The 16,388-nt window shown below is 48.6% G+C and overlaps 6 protein-coding genes across 6 annotated transcripts; 4 read left to right on the top strand and 2 right to left on the bottom strand.

Annotated features, from left to right (window-relative positions):
• Window positions 1–187: 187 nt before the first annotated feature.
• Window positions 188–4,082, top strand: TrAtP1_002504 (uncharacterized protein; the record flags this gene model as incomplete). Its single annotated transcript, XM_066111494.1, has 8 exons — window positions 188–618; window positions 699–924; window positions 991–1,050; window positions 1,100–1,390; window positions 1,444–1,672; window positions 1,770–1,799; window positions 1,851–1,992; window positions 2,041–4,082. 8 exons carry the CDS (start codon window positions 188–190, stop codon window positions 3,953–3,955), a joined length of 3,324 nt encoding a protein of 1,107 aa, XP_065967570.1. The 3' UTR covers window positions 3,956–4,082.
• Window positions 4,083–5,292: 1,210 nt separating this feature from the next.
• Window positions 5,293–6,523, top strand: TrAtP1_002505 (uncharacterized protein). Its single transcript, XM_014085149.2, has 2 exons — window positions 5,293–5,790; window positions 5,842–6,523. Exons 1-2 carry the CDS (start codon window positions 5,335–5,337, stop codon window positions 6,481–6,483), a joined length of 1,098 nt encoding a protein of 365 aa, XP_013940624.2. The 5' UTR covers window positions 5,293–5,334; the 3' UTR covers window positions 6,484–6,523.
• An 880-nt stretch (window positions 6,524–7,403) lies between these two features.
• TrAtP1_002506 (uncharacterized protein) lies at window positions 7,404–8,746 on the top strand (the record flags this gene model as incomplete). The annotated part of the gene is made up of 3 exons (XM_014085187.2): window positions 7,404–7,767; window positions 7,819–8,011; window positions 8,071–8,746. The coding sequence occupies 3 exons, from the start codon at window positions 7,404–7,406 to the stop codon at window positions 8,744–8,746; spliced, it is 1,233 nt and encodes a 410-aa protein (XP_013940662.2).
• Window positions 8,747–8,806: 60 nt separating this feature from the next.
• TrAtP1_002507 (uncharacterized protein) lies at window positions 8,807–10,497 on the bottom strand (the record flags this gene model as incomplete). The annotated part of the gene is made up of 2 exons (XM_014085102.2): window positions 9,352–10,497; window positions 8,807–9,294 (listed from the first exon to the last, which is right to left on the bottom strand). Exons 1-2 carry the CDS (start codon window positions 10,310–10,312, stop codon window positions 8,807–8,809), a joined length of 1,449 nt encoding a protein of 482 aa, XP_013940577.2. The 5' UTR covers window positions 10,313–10,497.
• A 649-nt stretch (window positions 10,498–11,146) lies between these two features.
• Window positions 11,147–12,887, bottom strand: TrAtP1_002508 (uncharacterized protein; the record flags this gene model as incomplete). Its single annotated transcript, XM_014085166.1, has 2 exons — window positions 11,147–12,661; window positions 12,738–12,887. The coding sequence occupies 2 exons, from the start codon at window positions 12,885–12,887 to the stop codon at window positions 11,147–11,149; spliced, it is 1,665 nt and encodes a 554-aa protein (XP_013940641.1).
• A 639-nt stretch (window positions 12,888–13,526) lies between these two features.
• Window positions 13,527–15,572, top strand: TrAtP1_002509 (uncharacterized protein; the record flags this gene model as incomplete). Its single annotated transcript, XM_066111495.1, has 4 exons — window positions 13,527–13,717; window positions 13,771–13,798; window positions 13,866–14,324; window positions 14,379–15,572. 4 exons carry the CDS (start codon window positions 13,527–13,529, stop codon window positions 15,570–15,572), a joined length of 1,872 nt encoding a protein of 623 aa, XP_065967571.1.
• Window positions 15,573–16,388: the final 816 nt, after the last annotated feature.

Below are 16,388 nucleotides of genomic sequence, written 5' to 3' on the forward strand. Positions count from 1 at the left end.
ATTGCTTTCCCCCGCTTCTTGTAGTTTCTTAATACCCCTCTTTCTCGTTCATCGTCATCCCATTCTCTACCTGCTTGACATGCCATGGGCGCCGCATTGACTGATAGCCGAGTCTGTGAACACGAGTAAGATTACGAAAGGTTCATGATCCAGATATTACACGGCGCCAGCCACGAGACGCCGGAAGATGACCTCCTATCCATCCTACGAGAACAATATACCCCAAGCACCTATTACTACTACCTCTCGACTACAAAACGACCCCTCTCAGGCGGTTACCAGGCAAAAGAACCTTGTTTTTCGCGTTACTGGCCTCCCCGCCTCGCAGACGAACGATGCGCTGGTGGATTTTATCCGCGACAACCTGTTAAAGGGTGAAGAACAGTCACAGTTGAAAGTTACCGCAAGTATCGTGCCGTCTTGCTCCAACAATGGGCAGGAGAGGGTTGCGTTAGTAGAGTTTGACGGCAGAGTTCCTGATTTCTTGTCCGCGCTAGTCGCGAACCCCCTGGAAGACTGGCAGGTTGAGATGGGTGATGTGGATATTGATTTTGACCAACATTTTTTTGGGCTTACACAGCTCTACACCCCTAAAGCAGACAAACCAGTTACCGCAGAGTACGTAACATTTCTTTGATGGTGCAACCTGTTCTTATTGTTCCTGTGCGCAGCCCTAATGCTAATCCACTGGGTTGCAGTGTAATCGCCATCACCGGTCTCGATGGACATGCATATGGCTCATGGAGGGGTAAAGGAAACCTTGGGCGGATGTGGTTACGCCATTTTCTGTCTCGAGACCTGCCCTACTGTCGCACAATGACTTATGGCTATAACTCGAAGCTTTCAACCCGTGGAACCGACACCATCATGGATTATAGCCGGGGGCTGATGGAGGCACTCAGGAAAATCCGGGATACAAAGGAGGTAAGCTCTGTTGTCACATGCTGTCACAAGAGCACGAATATGAGGCTAATAATTGCACCGCTCTAGCTAAGGCAACGACCACTCTTCTTTATTGCGCACAGCTTTGGCGGTATTATACTTGCTCACGTACGTTATCCGTTGTGCCTCACACGTAAAAAGCTCAATAGCAGTATAGTGCCTTGTAAAGGCGGTTCAAACAAACGAAGATGATGACCCAACGATTGCAACGCTCCACAAAGCTACATACGGAATGCTTCTCTTTGGGATTCCACATAAAGGACTATTGGTAAATGATATCGAAAAGATGCTGGCTGGTCAAGATAACCACCCGCGGAGCGCGCTGCTTCAGCAGATCGGAGGTAAGTCCGACTTGCTCGAGAATCAGCTGGCCGATTTCAAGAATCTGGTCCGAGACCGGAAGATTGTAAGCTTCTACGAAACAGGGCAGACTAGGCAGCTTCGATTTGTAAGATAATATGGTATACATAGCACCTAGGAGATGGCTGACACTAGGAATAGGACAGCGGCAGCCAACGCTGGGAAAGAACTGGCGACTTCATTACCAAGCTGGACAAAGACTCGGCTCTTCTTCAACTCCCCGATGTCATGGAGGACAAGATACCCCTAAACGCGGATCATTCAATGATGGTGAAGTTTAGTAATAGATCTGAGGAAGGGTATACCAGTGCGCTGCGTAAGCTTCGACAGTTTGAGGAGGAGGCTTCTAAGGTGGTGAAGGCTCGCTTTTGTGAGTAGCTTCAGTGCTTCTCGCCGTGTCCATGTCAATCGAAGACGGTCTTATTCAATCATCCTCGTGCCTGAACTTAGCTAATATCAACTTGTAGCGCGAATACAACAGATTTCGACCGTGAAATGTAGGTTTAAATGCTAGTCGCAATATCTACCAAGACTAACCAAGACTTTAGATCTTGTGCCTTATACAAGCAACCCGAACTTTGTAGGACGCTCAGAAATCCTTGAAGAATTGAAGGACCAGCTGGTGCATACGCAACAGGCGTGTAGAACATCTCAAGCAAGAGCATCATTGTATGGCTTAGGCGGGACTGGGTATGTTATTAAACCTTCTGATTTATATCATATGTTGACAGGGGATAGTAAAACGCAAATCGCATTAAGATATGCATTCCAACTACAAGAAACACACCCTACGGTTTCCGTTTTCTGGATTCATGCTAGCAGTGCCGCCCAATTTCGCCAAGCGTTTGAATCTATCGCAAAAGCGTACGACATCCCTGGCTACGCGGAACCCAAGGTTGATATGCTCTTAGTGGTCAAACATTGGTTGGAGGAGAAGGACCACGGAGAGTGGTTCATGATCATTGACAACGCAGATGATATCCAGCTTTTTTTTGGCCAGCCTGCGGGTACTGTTACAATCGAGGCGAAGGATGACAAGAATCTGGCTCGATATTTGCCTGAATGTGCCCACGGTACAATTCTCATCACGACAAGAAACAAGCAGGTGGGAGTTAGGATGACCAAAGGACAGCAGCCGTTAGAAGTGCTTCGAATGAATGGGGAGGAGTCAGTACAACTCCTCCGTGCAAAGCTCGGAGACATCAACACAACCAGTACTGAGTTGTCAACGCTCTCTTCTCAGTTAGAACATCTGCCTCTAGCGCTGGTTCAGGCTGCTGCTTTTATTCAAGAAACGTGCATAACAGTGCACAAGTACCTTCAACTATTAAGCAATAGTGACATAGACATCATGCACCTGCTGAGCAGGGATTTCGAGACGGTGGGCCGAGACACAGAAGCTCCCCAGGCAGTAGCGCAAACATGGATGCTTTCGTTCCAGCAGATCCAGCAGCAGCACGTCTTAGCCAGCGAACTCCTCTCCTTCATGAGTATGCTCGATCGACACGCGATCCCGGCTCAGTTTATGTCGTGTTATGTCGAGCAAGCAGGGAATGGGGTCCCGCGAGGCGAAATAGAGCTTACAGAAGCGCTGGGTATCCTCAAGGCCTTCTCGTTCGTGACGGAGGAGACTAGTGGCAGCTTCGATATGCATCGACTTGTACAGCTGGTCACGCGGAAGTGGCTTACCAGCCAGGGGACGATTGGTCGATTCAGCACGAAAGCACTCATGATGGTATCGAAAATGTATCCCTTTGGCAGTTACGAAACCCGAACAAAATGCTCCGCATACCTATCGCATGCAAACGCTGTGTTACAGTTAGATGGGTTGACATCAAGAGATGAGAAGAAAGCAAGGGCATATCTTCTCCATTGTATTGCTGCATACTTTGACTTTGAGGGCAAATGGAGTCAAGCAGAGATGTTCAATATAGAGGCGAGAGATATACTAAGAGAGTTATTAGGACATGATCATCCATATACACTAACTAGCATGGCCAACCTTACATTAATATACCGGGACCAGGGCCGATGGAAAGAGGCCGAAGATCTAGCAGTGCAAGTGATGGAGAATCGCAAGATAAAGCTAGGCGCAGATCATCCAGATATATTAATCAGCATAAACAATCTGGCAACAATATACCGGAGGCAAGGCCAATTGAAAAAGGCCGAAGATCTGCAGATGCAAGCGACAGAGACTTACAAGATAAAGCTAGGCGCAGATCATCCTTCTACACTAACCAGCATGGCCAACCTTGCATCAACATACTGGAACCAGGGCCGATGGAAAGAGGCCGAAGATCTGCAGGTGCAAGTAATAAAGACTCACAAGATAAAGCTAGGCGCAGATCATCCTTCTACACTAAACAGCATAAACAATCTGGCAACAATATACGGGAAGCAAGGCCAATGGAAAGAGGCCGAAGATCTGCAGATGCAAGTGACAGAGACTTACAAGATAAAGCTAGGCGCAGATCATCCAGATACACTAAACAGCATGGCTAATCTGGCTTACACTTGGAAAAGTCAAGGCCGACATGATGATGCCCTGGCTCTAATGGAGACCTGTGTTCAAACTGAACATCAAGTCCTAGGTCCCATGCATCCTTATACGATCATGTCTCAATCGTGGGTAGAGGAGTGGAGAATTTAGGTTGTGTTTTGGAGTCTTGCATCAATCTCCCGCCTTAGTCCCCCTATGCAGCAATACAAGGGTATAATTCTGCTAGTCCTACTAGTCCTAGTCCCCTGGTGCTTTTATTTGGGTGCGAATTACTTATGGTCTTATGGTGGGAGGAATCTCCGTTGCTTGCACAGGTAGATCATATCAATCGATCAGCTTCCATCAAGAGGTTCGCCACGTGCACTACCACGCGATATAGTCATTTAGAATTAATTTGGTATGCTTTGGGTCATTTTCCTAAGATAATTTCCCCCCCTTTGGCACTTTTGGTTACTTGTTATATTGTTTTGTGCAAAAACAGCTTCCTCTTTCTTCAAAACCTTCAAAATACAGCCTATGCCAACACCATTATTTTCTACAAAAAAGGTCTATAGAGCATATCACCTGTGAGAAAAATCTACATGCCCATTTTCAGCTTCGCAAACTGGTGGACTTTTTGAGTTATTTGCAATGTTATATCAAAGAAAAATGCTAATTATTGTACTCGACCGATCCGTTCTACCGTTAGACCAAACAGGGCAAAAGGATTCGGCCAAGAACCACTATTATAGCGGTTGCTGTAACGGAACCAGCTGCCTATAAGGGAATCAATCGTTTACGAGGGACTGTGAATAAGTATTGAGATGTTCTTGAAGGTACTCTTCCCTGCCAAGACATTACAAACTCTAGAATTATTGCAAACAGCTGTGTGGGTGATTAGTCAAGCGAAGAAGGGATTAGAAGTCGACTTTCGGACGGTTTATGCCTGCTATTTCTCGATTTTCCACACCCCGCGTACCTTCCGTACAGCACATCATGTAACAAATCATGTTGGGCTTGGGAAATTGACATTGCGATTCGTTGCGCTGGCGTACATAGCATTTGGGTCAAGATGTGCATGACCGTCCATAAGCCATACCATTAGCCAAAACCGGAGGGGCAGAAATGTTAATGCCTTCGACAGTGATACTGTCCAATGCTTCAACTCGCACTGTAGCAAGCAATAATCTCCCGTGGTCTATGCGGGGAAGTTCACTTAAGGATAGACAGCCGCGACACCGTTTATGACAATTACTGTACGATACACGTAATCTGTGATAGACTCTATAGTCATAATGGAAATACCTTGCAAATCAGTCACCATTTTACAGCTGAATCACATGCGACGTGATAAATAACGAGGAGCTGTTCTAGTATTCGTAACCTCTTACGAATCCTCCTCATTGTTGCCTACGCAAGCGTATTAGCTAACTTGGGGATACGATACCCGATCCACAAGTTAAATGCCGCTAAGAGATCTGATCAGTGTAAAGCAACTTGTATATATTTACAACTCTCACACAATAATCAAGTCAAAGGCAGGCGAAACAATGACACAATCTTCGTCGGCCACAGCTACCGTCAAGGGGCCAAACGGCTCTCTCAATGTCGCCCTTGGAGAGGCAACTCCCGAGCAAATTCTCCCATGGTGCGGAATCGTCACCGCTGCTTTCGCGCCATCTTTCCCGAGCTCAGCCTTCTTTGCTCACGAAGAGCATCTCGCGCAGCATCCGCTGACTCTCAACCAAGGCACCCGTTTCTGGTGCATATATCTGGCAGACGACCCGACAACTTTGCTCGCAGTTACCAAGACCGTACGCCGACAGTTCCTCGTTCGAGACAGCGAGTCTGTGCGTGAAGAGACCGGTTACTGCATCGGCTATGTTGGCACCCATCCGGATTACAGACGGCTGGGACTTGCGTCGCTGCTTATCAAACATGTTGCAGAATGGCTGGATGGTCCGGCTGATGCGACGGCGAGCATGCTCTATACCAGCGTTGGCGATGTAAGTATTGATAACTTTATGCGTAAATTGCATCGTGCTAAAATTGTATAGTTCTATGTCGGCCAAGGCTGGGACATGATACCCTCGATGGTATCGAATATTACGCATCCCTCCGACGAATTCCAACCAGTAGACCGTGAAGGCCTTCCCAGCACCCGTCTTCTGACCGACAAGGAGATTCCGGCGCTGTGCGAGCGCGACGTGGCAGACTTGAAGCAGAACTTTGACAAACTGACTGTTGGGCCAGATGAGGTGCATGTCGCCGTGATCCCATCAGCAGAAATGGTCAGCTGGCTGCACACCTGGGGCGACTTTCTCAACGACAAGCTGCGTGGTGGTGAAGGGCCGTATTCTCACGGCGCCATCTGCGAATCCGCCAATACCTGGATATACTGGCATTACGGATTCAAGCACCTGGCAATCGATAGAGTGGTTGGCCAGGGCTCTCCCGAAGTGCTGGCTGCGTTGCTGCTGGACGTTTTGGAGGAAGCCCGCAAGTGGAAGTTTCCCAAGGTTGTCGCCTGGGAACCAAGTCCTGGATTGATCAAGGCGATGGAACTCATTTCGAAGCGGGTTGGTGTTGAGGTGGAAACGGTGACGAGGCCAAACAGCATCACTTCGCTTAGATGGAAAAATGCAGACAAGACGAAGAAGACGACTCTTCATTTGAACGAGACTTATGCGTCGTGTTGAAGCCATAGACTAGATATTAAATTGATGCCCAATTTTTATGATGCGGTGGACGTTCGCACAAGTACATTGGAAACTGAGACATGTATATCGCTCTGATTCTCGACTTGTTCTATGCGTATCTGGAGCTCTTACTACAATCATGCAGTCATGCCGTATAAAAGACAATTGCTTAATAACTCGGCTTATTACAAAGGACTGCATACCGTGATCCTTGATGATTGTGGCTATCTAAAATGGCCACAGCAGCAGCAGCGTTTTTAGTGCCTGCAGCGAACTGGGCGGGATAGCGAGAAGGAAGACGGGAGTAAGCGACACCAGGGCGAAATAGCAAATATTTACAGAGTGTTTCTGCTGAAGACTATCTTTCATTAAAACTATCTTTCTACACCGTGTCACATATCCGGTATTTCTTTATCGGATAGTCTTTGCCACGCCATTGAATAGGTAGGTTGAATTCCAAATCAGGACCGCCCCGCAACGCCTTCAACTAATCGCAACTCCCCAGCTTTAACCACAACCTGTACTAAACTTCAGTGGCTGTTTCTAGATTCTGACAGCGCCCACGTGGGAATTTAGCTACAGCTGGAGCATGGTATGACGTCCCCCACGACGCGCCAACTTGCTTGCCGTTTCAGCCGGCTCTCTTATAGGTCTATGAGCCTTGTTTAGACGGAAGACAGCGAATTGCTACCGATTGGACGTTTCTTACACGTGGGATGCATTGCTGCATTGGCGATGATCTTGAATGAAAAGACGGCCGCTTGAGATGCAGGAACTTTTTAATGGCGCCGGGAATGCGGCACATTTATTACTGAACAAATGGTATGATGGGTGAATAGCTTCAGAAATAAATAACAGCGACAATCTACAATCTGCACATAGTTTGCTGTAGTAATTTCTAGCATCGCCAAATCACAATCATGTTTACGTTTAGCTTCATCTCAGCGGCGCTCATGGGCCGCCAGATCGCGGCTGCGGCTCTTCCCGCGCACTCCTCTGCTTGGCCTCAATTGCGATTCACCTCAAAAGGCACTTTTCAAATGACAGTCTTTAATGACTTGCACTTTGGTGAAGCAGAAAACACAGACTGGGGTCCGCTGCAGGACGTGGATACGCTGCTAGTGATGAAGACGGTACTGGATAATGAGTCTCCCCAGCTTGTGGTGATTAATGGAGATTTCATCACCGGCGAAAACACATTCAAGAAGAATTCAACCGATTATGTCGACGAAATTGTGTCTCCTATTGTGGCTCGCAATCTTCCATGGGCATCGACATATGGCAGTGAGTACTTTCTGGCGATGGACTCGTGCAGCAGTAGCTCACCAATTGTAGATCACGACTCAGCTTACAATCTTTCCTCTGCCAACATATACGCGAGAGAAAAGACTTACAGGAACAGCTTAACAGGGAACATGGTCAAAGACAAAAATGCGGGAGTCTCTAATTACTACTTGGAGGTAATGTCCAACGATAAACATGACCCTACTCCAGCCATGGTCCTCTGGTTCTTTGACAGCCGCGGCGGGTAAGTTTCGCAACCTTGAAATCTCATGACTGTCACAACAAACTCATCTTGTATCAAAGGAATTACTATCAGGAAGAGGAAAAAGATGGCTCAGATGTTGCTCGACCAAACTGGGTTGATGAAAGCGTTGTAGAGTGGTTCGAAGCCACAAGAGCCCAGCTGACCAAGCGCTACAAGAAAACTCTGCCTTCATATGCCTTTGTCCATATTCCCGTCGGCGCCATGTATGGCTTTCAACAAACGGACGGTGTTGACGAGCACAAAGAGCCTGGAATCAACGCAGATAATCCGCTTTCTCAGCAGGGAGTTCAGTCTCCACTGTACAACGCTACCACCAGTTTTGCGTATACCGGCCAAGACAAGGCGTTTATGAAGGCTCTACTAGAAACTGAGAATCTCATGGGCGTCTTTAGCGGCCATGATCACGGCGATGACTGGTGCTTCAAGTGGACTGAGAACCTCACATTTTTGGACTTGACGGGTAATGGCCTTGTCTTCTGCTTCGGTCGCCACACTGGCTATGGAGGCTATGGCTCATGGACACGAGGATCTCGACAGATTCTTGTGGACATTAAAGATCTTGGCAAATCGACTAAAACTTGGACGCGACTTGAAGATGGAACCACTGTTGGAGCTGTGACGCTAAATTCGACGTATGGCAAGGATGTCTATCCTGCTGTTCAGTTGACTTATACTAGCGAAGATGATGAGGGAGTTCCGTCTACTACTGATTAATCTGTATTAATTGTAATGAAACATCAATGCTAGCTGATTCAAAAAGAAAAGAAACACAAGTTACACCAAAACCGGGTATCCCCTAGAAAAGAAATTCTCCGGATCATACTTCTTCTTCAGCTCTCTCAGCTTCCTCAAATTCTCCTTTCCATAAGTCACTTCCCAATCCGTATTCTTGCTGTGAATCAAATTTCCATACGACGCTCCAACATAAGCATCTCCCGTTGCTTTGATTCCTTCCACCGTCTTGGTAGCCGCCCCAATCTCAGCTTCGTCTCCCTCCTTCGTTCTCGTCAAATCCACGTGATGGGCGTAGGATGGAAATAGTCTGTGGCGATAGCGCAGATTGAAGCACGAGCCGGGATTTGGCTGGATGGCCTTTCCATGGGCAACGTGGCTGGGGATGCCCATGAAAATCCTTGGGTCGTTCCATTGGTCCATCAGGACTGAAGCTATGCCCTCGGTGAGGCCTTTTGCTATGATTCCACGGTACTCAAAGGCCCCTGGCTGGATAGTCAACTCGGTCAAGAGAAAGGAAGCAAAATCCGCTATTTCATCAAATGTTAGTAAATTTAATCATCATTAGTCGACGGCAAGAAACTCACATTCTCCAATACGGACAACATCTGCTCCAGGTAAAGACTTGATCTTCTCAAAGTAGTCCCACCCCCTTTGCAGATCATCGCCTTCCTTGGCACACCATGCAAACAAGACATTCATCTCTGGCGTTTCCAAGTCATTGTTCCTGAAATAAATGTCGCCTGCAAGTTCCTCTGGAAGATTGGGTTCAATGTTTTTCACCCATTCGGCCATCACAGCCGGCCAATCCCTCTTTGCAAATTTGACACTGCCAATCAAAAGCTTCGGTGCAGGATATGTTTTGATGGTAAACTGCGTCACAACTCCCCAGATGCCGTTTCCAGCGCCTCTCAGAGCCCAAAGTAAATCTTGGTGGTTGTTCTCGTCAGCCACCACCACAGATCCGTCAGCAAGAACAATCCGTACACCGAGGATGTGATCAACTCCAAGGCCGTACGAAGAGGCATACATGCCGTATCCACCCGCCATTGACCATCCGGCATATCCCAGTCTCGGATGCCATCCTACAGGTGTAAAAGCGCCTTGACTGCTAAGAGCAAGAGCAAGATCACCTGCAATAGTGCCGCCACCAATAACTGCAGACTTCTTGTCTTCCGCTACTTTGATGGAACACAAGCTGCGTGTATCAATCATGACTCCGCTTCCGATTCCGCGAAAGTTTCGTCCCTCCAGCTCTGCTCCTCCAGAGCGGATCGCGAATTGCAAGCCTGCCGCCTGAACTGCTTTAATGGTGGCTTGAACATGAGATTCTTCTAGGGCGCGAACCACGGCTAGGGGCCTGGTGGTGGTGCCTCTGTTGAATGAAGGGCTTATCGTCTCAAAGACGGGGTCTGACGCAGTGTAGATGATGTGCGGGAACTCATCGTAAAGTGACAAAAGACCTGGGATTTTCTTTGCAATATCATCTCGTGTAAGTGACGATGTCGGGATTTGGGTGTCCGGTAGCTCAGTGAGTTTGAACTCCATGTCGAAAGTTTTTAAGAAAAGAAAGATGTCAAATGGATAGTTGTAGATAGTCAAAAATCCTATTGTTTACACAAACTTTAGCCAAATAACGGCAATTCGCAGCGTTTATATAACAACTGGCTCAGCAAGAAACGCCATCCAGACGCCTGGAATGCGCAGTCAGCCGCCTTCCATATTAACTTTTCTCGGCGATAGGTGTTATAGTCTACATGTGCCTAGTATTGCTAGTGTTTCTCCCCATGGTTTATTCTCTTGTGGCGTGTCAACGTCAGCACTAACGCCTTACCAAGACAATTGCTGAGCTGAGGCAATATCCTATTGGCGCATTGATTCAATTAGTGCAAATGGCCTATAGCTTGACGGCGCGCGGACAGAGTAGGATAATACTCTATCACGCATACCGTCATATCAAAGTCGCCAGCTCGCTGCTGTATACTTTTCTTTGTAAGAAACAACCCACTTGAGCTCCTTTGCTGCCCTGTTTGACTTCTTATTAAGCTTATCGACTGTATTATGTGTGTATACGTCACGCGGTGAATGAAATCAAATAGGACAAGTGGTTCTAGGCCAGTGCGTTAAATAGAATTATGTCAGAGGATAGTCTTAGTGAGGAATAGGTGGAATTGGGCCGAAGCCTAATAGTACAAGCTAATCTATATTTTAAATTTTAGCCCCCTAGTATATACATGAATGATAGGACCGCGTATCTCGTCTATATGATCTGTAATGCTTTAGTATGATCCGTAATGCACCCGCTGCTTTTGTGATCTCGTCTGCCCATTGACGGCAGTTCTTGATATATCCCGCAACTTCAGTTCGTAAATCCATTCTAGCTTACACCTCCGCCACAGCGACTTCTTTCGCTTCTGGATCCGTCGGGGCTGGCTTCGCTCCCGCCTGATCACTCTTGGCACGAGCCTTCAAGCTGCGCCATTCCACAAAGAAGCAGCCAAAGATGGTTGCCGCGGATGTTCCAGCCATCATGTAGAAAATAACCATGATGGCGTTGTTGTAATCAACCAGAAGCGTCGGCAGGTAGCTCGCCGGGACCAAATTCTTTAGGTCTGTGGCGCCCGCGTTAGCCACTTCGCTGGGGTCGACGTTTGGAATATTGGAGCCGACTCTCGAGCTCAAGCCGCTGATGAAGATGTTTTGTGCAACTGGCAAGAAGATGGATGAGCCTAGGAAACGAAGAAACATGACAAGGGCGGACCCGGTTGCGATGTCTGGTCTATCCAGGATCGTCTGCACGACGTTGAGGGGTTGCTGGTTGCCGAACCCAAGCCCCAGCCCAAAGAGGACCTGGTAGCCAATCCATTTGGAGTGGCCAGTCTCGGGAGTAAGCGTCGACAAGAGCCCTGCTCCAATCGGCATCATGATTGAGCTGATGTAGAAAAACGGGGTGTAGTGGCCAATCTTGGAAATGGCAATTCCTGATCCCATCGAAGAAACAACCACCGAGAGAATCGTGGGCAGCAGCATGAGGCCAGAGTTGATGGCGTCAACGCCCTTGATTGCCTGGAACCAGATGGGAAGATAATACGTGGCGACCATCATGCTGGCGCCGCTCCAGAAGGTGAACCAGAGGGACCCGATGATGCTGCGCTGCTTGACGATACGAGGGGGGACTGTTGCAGCCTCGCCCTTCCAGATCTGGATGCCAATGAATATGGAAACAAAGACGCCGCAGATGACAAAGAGGGCAATGACGCGGCCATTGCTCCAGGGGTATGTGGTGCCTCCCCACTGCAGAGCCAGAATCAAGCAGATGATGCCGGGGAAAAAGGCGAGGTTGCCAATCGGGTCGAGCTGCTGAACTTTACCGAGCAATGTTGCTGCAGGTGTTTCAAGCTTCTGGTTGGGCATATGGAGGATCAAGGTTGTGACAATGAGCGTCACCGCACCAATCGGCAGGTTGATATAGAAGCACCATCTCCACGTCACCTTGTCTGTAAAGGTGCCTCCAACAACGGGTCCTATGACAGAGGCAAGCGCAAAGACGGCTCCGAAAAGGCCCTGGTAGATGGGTCTCTGCTGCAGCGGAATGGTGTTGAACAAGACGACCATGATGCCGGAGAATATGCCCGAAGCTCCTAGACCAGCGATGGCACGGCCGACAATGAAGGCTGCTGAGCTGGGGGCTGCACCACAAACGGCGGATCCAACTTCAAAGAGAACAATGCCGACAAGTAAGATTGGTTTTGTAGGATAGTATTTGTAGACCTTTCCCATGACGAGCTGGAAGCTGCACTGGGTAAGTAAATAGGCCGAGCCATACCATCCTACATCGTTGAGAGAATGGAACTCGTCTGTGATTCGGGGAATGGCGGTCGAAATGATGTTTGTGTCCTATAATTAGAAAAAGAAAAGAAGATGTAAATTAGCATCATGTTGACTTGTTCAATGCGTTGATCCCCTTTCATACCAGAGTAACCAAGAAGATGGCCAGGTAAAGCGAGCCCATGATGAGTATCCGCTTCTGATTGGATGGATACTCCGGTGTCTCCATCTTAACGACGCTTGTCTCAGTAGTGGCGGTTGGTGGCTTTTCATCTTCAGAAGTTGGTTGAGACATGTTGAACGAGGTGACTTCAACGATGAAAGAAAAGAACAGAGAAACAGGTTGTAACTCTGTAAAAATTCAGTTCCCTGAGTCTACAACTGCAACACAACAGAAAGAGAAAACAAGACGCTGCATTATATAAGGAGTTATGGTCCCATAACTCCTTTTGCTGCGGCGCTAGACTAACCCGCATCTCGGGGCTCAAAATTGCAAAAATTCATGCCCGAGCCCCGAATGGCACCGAAACTCACCTTAGTGAATCCTTTCGTTCAAGGCATGAGTCAAAACAGGCACCGGCTGTGCTCCGCAAACTCTTTCATTTCGGACTTTAAACTTGTCCATTAACACCGAGAAGGGGAGGAAAAAAAAGGAATACGGGATTGGGAAACAAGACCAAACTTTGGGCCACGTCACGGGCGGTAAAACAAGCGGTGATGATGGAGCTGCCCAAGAAACCCAGCGGCGACCTCAAGGGCTACTCGTGCGTAAGCTGCAGACAGCGCAAGGTCAGATGCGATAGGCGGGCGCCATGTATGAATTGCACAAAGGCAGAGAGGCAATGTGACTTTGTTGCCCCCCGTACGCGGAAAGCGGAAAAGGACGAAGCCTCCTCGAGAGACTCTTCATGCGCGGCTGAAACGATATGAGGAAATGCTCAGGGCGTACGGGGCCAAGATTGAGCCCAACGATGGCGATGATGGGTCGGATTCGGAAACAGAGTCGCAGTCTCTCAACACTCCTGCGTCGAGCGATGGGGCGGTGTCAATAGTCAAGACGGACCGTGATGATCATATGCCGCCCAAATTTATCATGAAAGAGGGAGCGTCGAGATACTATGACAGGTATGGTTGGCGACTGGTTTGCAACTTGGACGAAGCTATACTTACTCTGTTAGTGCTCTGTGGACCAACCTGTCAGAAGATGTAAACTCATGCCAGCCTTGCATCTCTTTACTTGCTTGACAACTTATTACTGACTTGCTCGCCGTAGTTCCAACACCCAGAATCCACCACCCATTTCAGCGAACCGGCGGAGGAAGATGTCAACGACATTGAAGACGGGCTGATGTTTGAACCGGAGAGAGGCGACAAAGTCATGGACCTTACCAAATACCATCTTCCACTGCCGCTGATATCAAAACTCAAAGAGTTCTTCATCGATAGGGTTGATCCCATGATGAAGTTCCTACACCTTCCCACCTTTTGGGTCGCTCTGAACAATTCGCTGCAGAATCCAGACCGAATACCCAAAAGCTTGGAGGCGCTCATCTTTTCCTTTTACCTAGTCTCTATTTGTTCGTTGAAAGAAGATGAAGCCCGAGAGCTGTTTGATGTAGAGCTGAGCGTTCTGCTATATCGCTATCGAACTGCGACTCGGCAGGCCTTGGTGAATGCGAGATTCTTGTCGACAGCGAACCTGATGACGCTTCAAGCTTTTTCTATCTTTATAGTATGTGCATGTCCCCTTTCCGCCCGCGTATCATTTGTTAATACAGATCAACAGATTTGCGTCAGAGACATCTATCGATGCGATACCCTCTTCGTCCTATCCGGCGTCGCCATCCGGCTGGCTCGCAAAATGGGCCTCCACCGCGACGGCACATTTCTCGGCCTGCCCCCCTTTGAGACGGAAATGCGAAGACGGCTGTGGTGGCATATCGCGCACATTGACTTTCGCACCGCCGATGTCATGGGCACCAAGCCGTCGCCAGAAATCTCCACGGCTGACACCAAACATCCCATCAATGTCGAAGACAGCGAGCTCTACCCAGGCATGACTGCTCTTCCCGAGGATCACCACGGCATCACGGGGATATCGCTCGCCATCATCAAGTGCGAAATGCTTGCATCGCTATGCAAATGCGCAGCGACTCGTCCCATCGATTTGCGCTGGGAGATGCTGTACAGCCCCGACATATCGCTCGCTACAAAGGACAGCGTCATCGACGAGGTTGAAGATCACATGGAAAAGAAATATCTGCGGCACTGCGATCCTTTGAAACCCTTTCATACGTTTCTCTCCATCATGGTGCGGTCAGCGGTATGCAAGATGAGGCTCTTTGCGCACAATTTGCGACAGATTGCGCCTCGATATCCCGCCACTCAAAAGGACCATGATATCGCATTCGACAACGCCATGAAGCTTCTGGAATATGCAGGCATGGTCCAGGGAGGCCACATGGGCTTGGACAAGTATCTGTGGCAGATTGGCACGAGCTACTGCTGGAACACGATGCTCTATCTGCTCATGGAGCTTCGATGCCGCAAATTCGGGCCCGAAATCGACAAGGCGTGGAAGCTCATCGGCGTCGTGTTCGCGCGGGCGCCTCAGGTGTTTTCAGAGTTCACGGGCTCTGTCTATGTGGCACTCGGCAAATGGACGCTGGAGGTCTGGGACGCCCACGTCGAGGCTTCAAAAGCAGAGGGTCTCCCAGATCCGGTGCCGCCCGAGTATATCCACGCCATCCGGCACTACCAAAACTCAAAGCTGCCAGAAACTCCAGTTGAAGAGAAAAAGGCCAATCCGAAGCCCGTTGCCTGGCCTCCGACCACTTATGACAAGGCGTCGTATGTGGACTTTCTTGATGTGGGCTATTCAGAGCCGCACAACTTTCCCAATCTGTCGTCGTTTGACACGGATCCCAATCAATGGCTACAGTGGGAGCAGCTAGTTGCAGACCAGAGCACCTTTACATAGGTGAGAGACTGGCATCAGCAATTATTTCTTTGCTCTTTTTTTTTGGTCATACATATTAGATACCACTTTGGCGTTGTAGCGAGTAACATCACAATCAATCTTTTGCTTTACCTCTTGTAATTTTTGGTCTCCTACTTTCCCGTGGTTAGACCGTGGTCGCGTGGGGCCTGTCAGCAGTCAATATGAGGCATCACGTACTGTCTGATAATCGCATGTCTTATCAATGCACCAACTGCCAGTCACGAGCCGTTGCATGTTTCTCTTATAAAAGGCTTGAGACTTTTGACGTCGCACCACTGCGATTTGCATTGTTTGAAACGTGACTAGTCAACCAGTGCGAATAGACTTGCTCAGTGCATTCCTCATGACTGGCGAGAACGTCATTGTTTGTCCTGCGCAGTAATTGGTGCTGATCGAAAACACGCAGTCCAATGATCTGGCTAAACAGACATCTTGACATCTCCAATGAGATGAGAACAACCAGGTAGCGAGGGCGGGGTTTTCTTGATATGTAATCGTGCTCGCAAAGGCCACTATTTGATGGCTTAGTGAGATGCTTGTAAGACGCAGAGCACCTCATTCAGATATTGACGCCGTTGACGAGCCCCTCTCCCCCATCCAGGCTGCATGCTTATGAGGTTACCGAAACGCATATATCCTGCGAGCTCTTCACACTACGCGTGCTAACTGGTATGTCTCTTTGTATGCTTGATTCCCGCGGCTTAGTGGCGGCAGCCCGTCGTGTTTGCAAGCTCTAGCAGCAGCTGTTAGTAGGTGTTAGTCTGCATCTCCACCTCCACATTCTCCATCTGTAGT

This window comes from Trichoderma atroviride, chromosome 1 (genome assembly GCF_020647795.1).
Source record: "Trichoderma atroviride chromosome 1, complete sequence".
NCBI classification, from domain to species: Eukaryota; Fungi; Ascomycota; class Sordariomycetes; order Hypocreales; family Hypocreaceae; genus Trichoderma; species Trichoderma atroviride.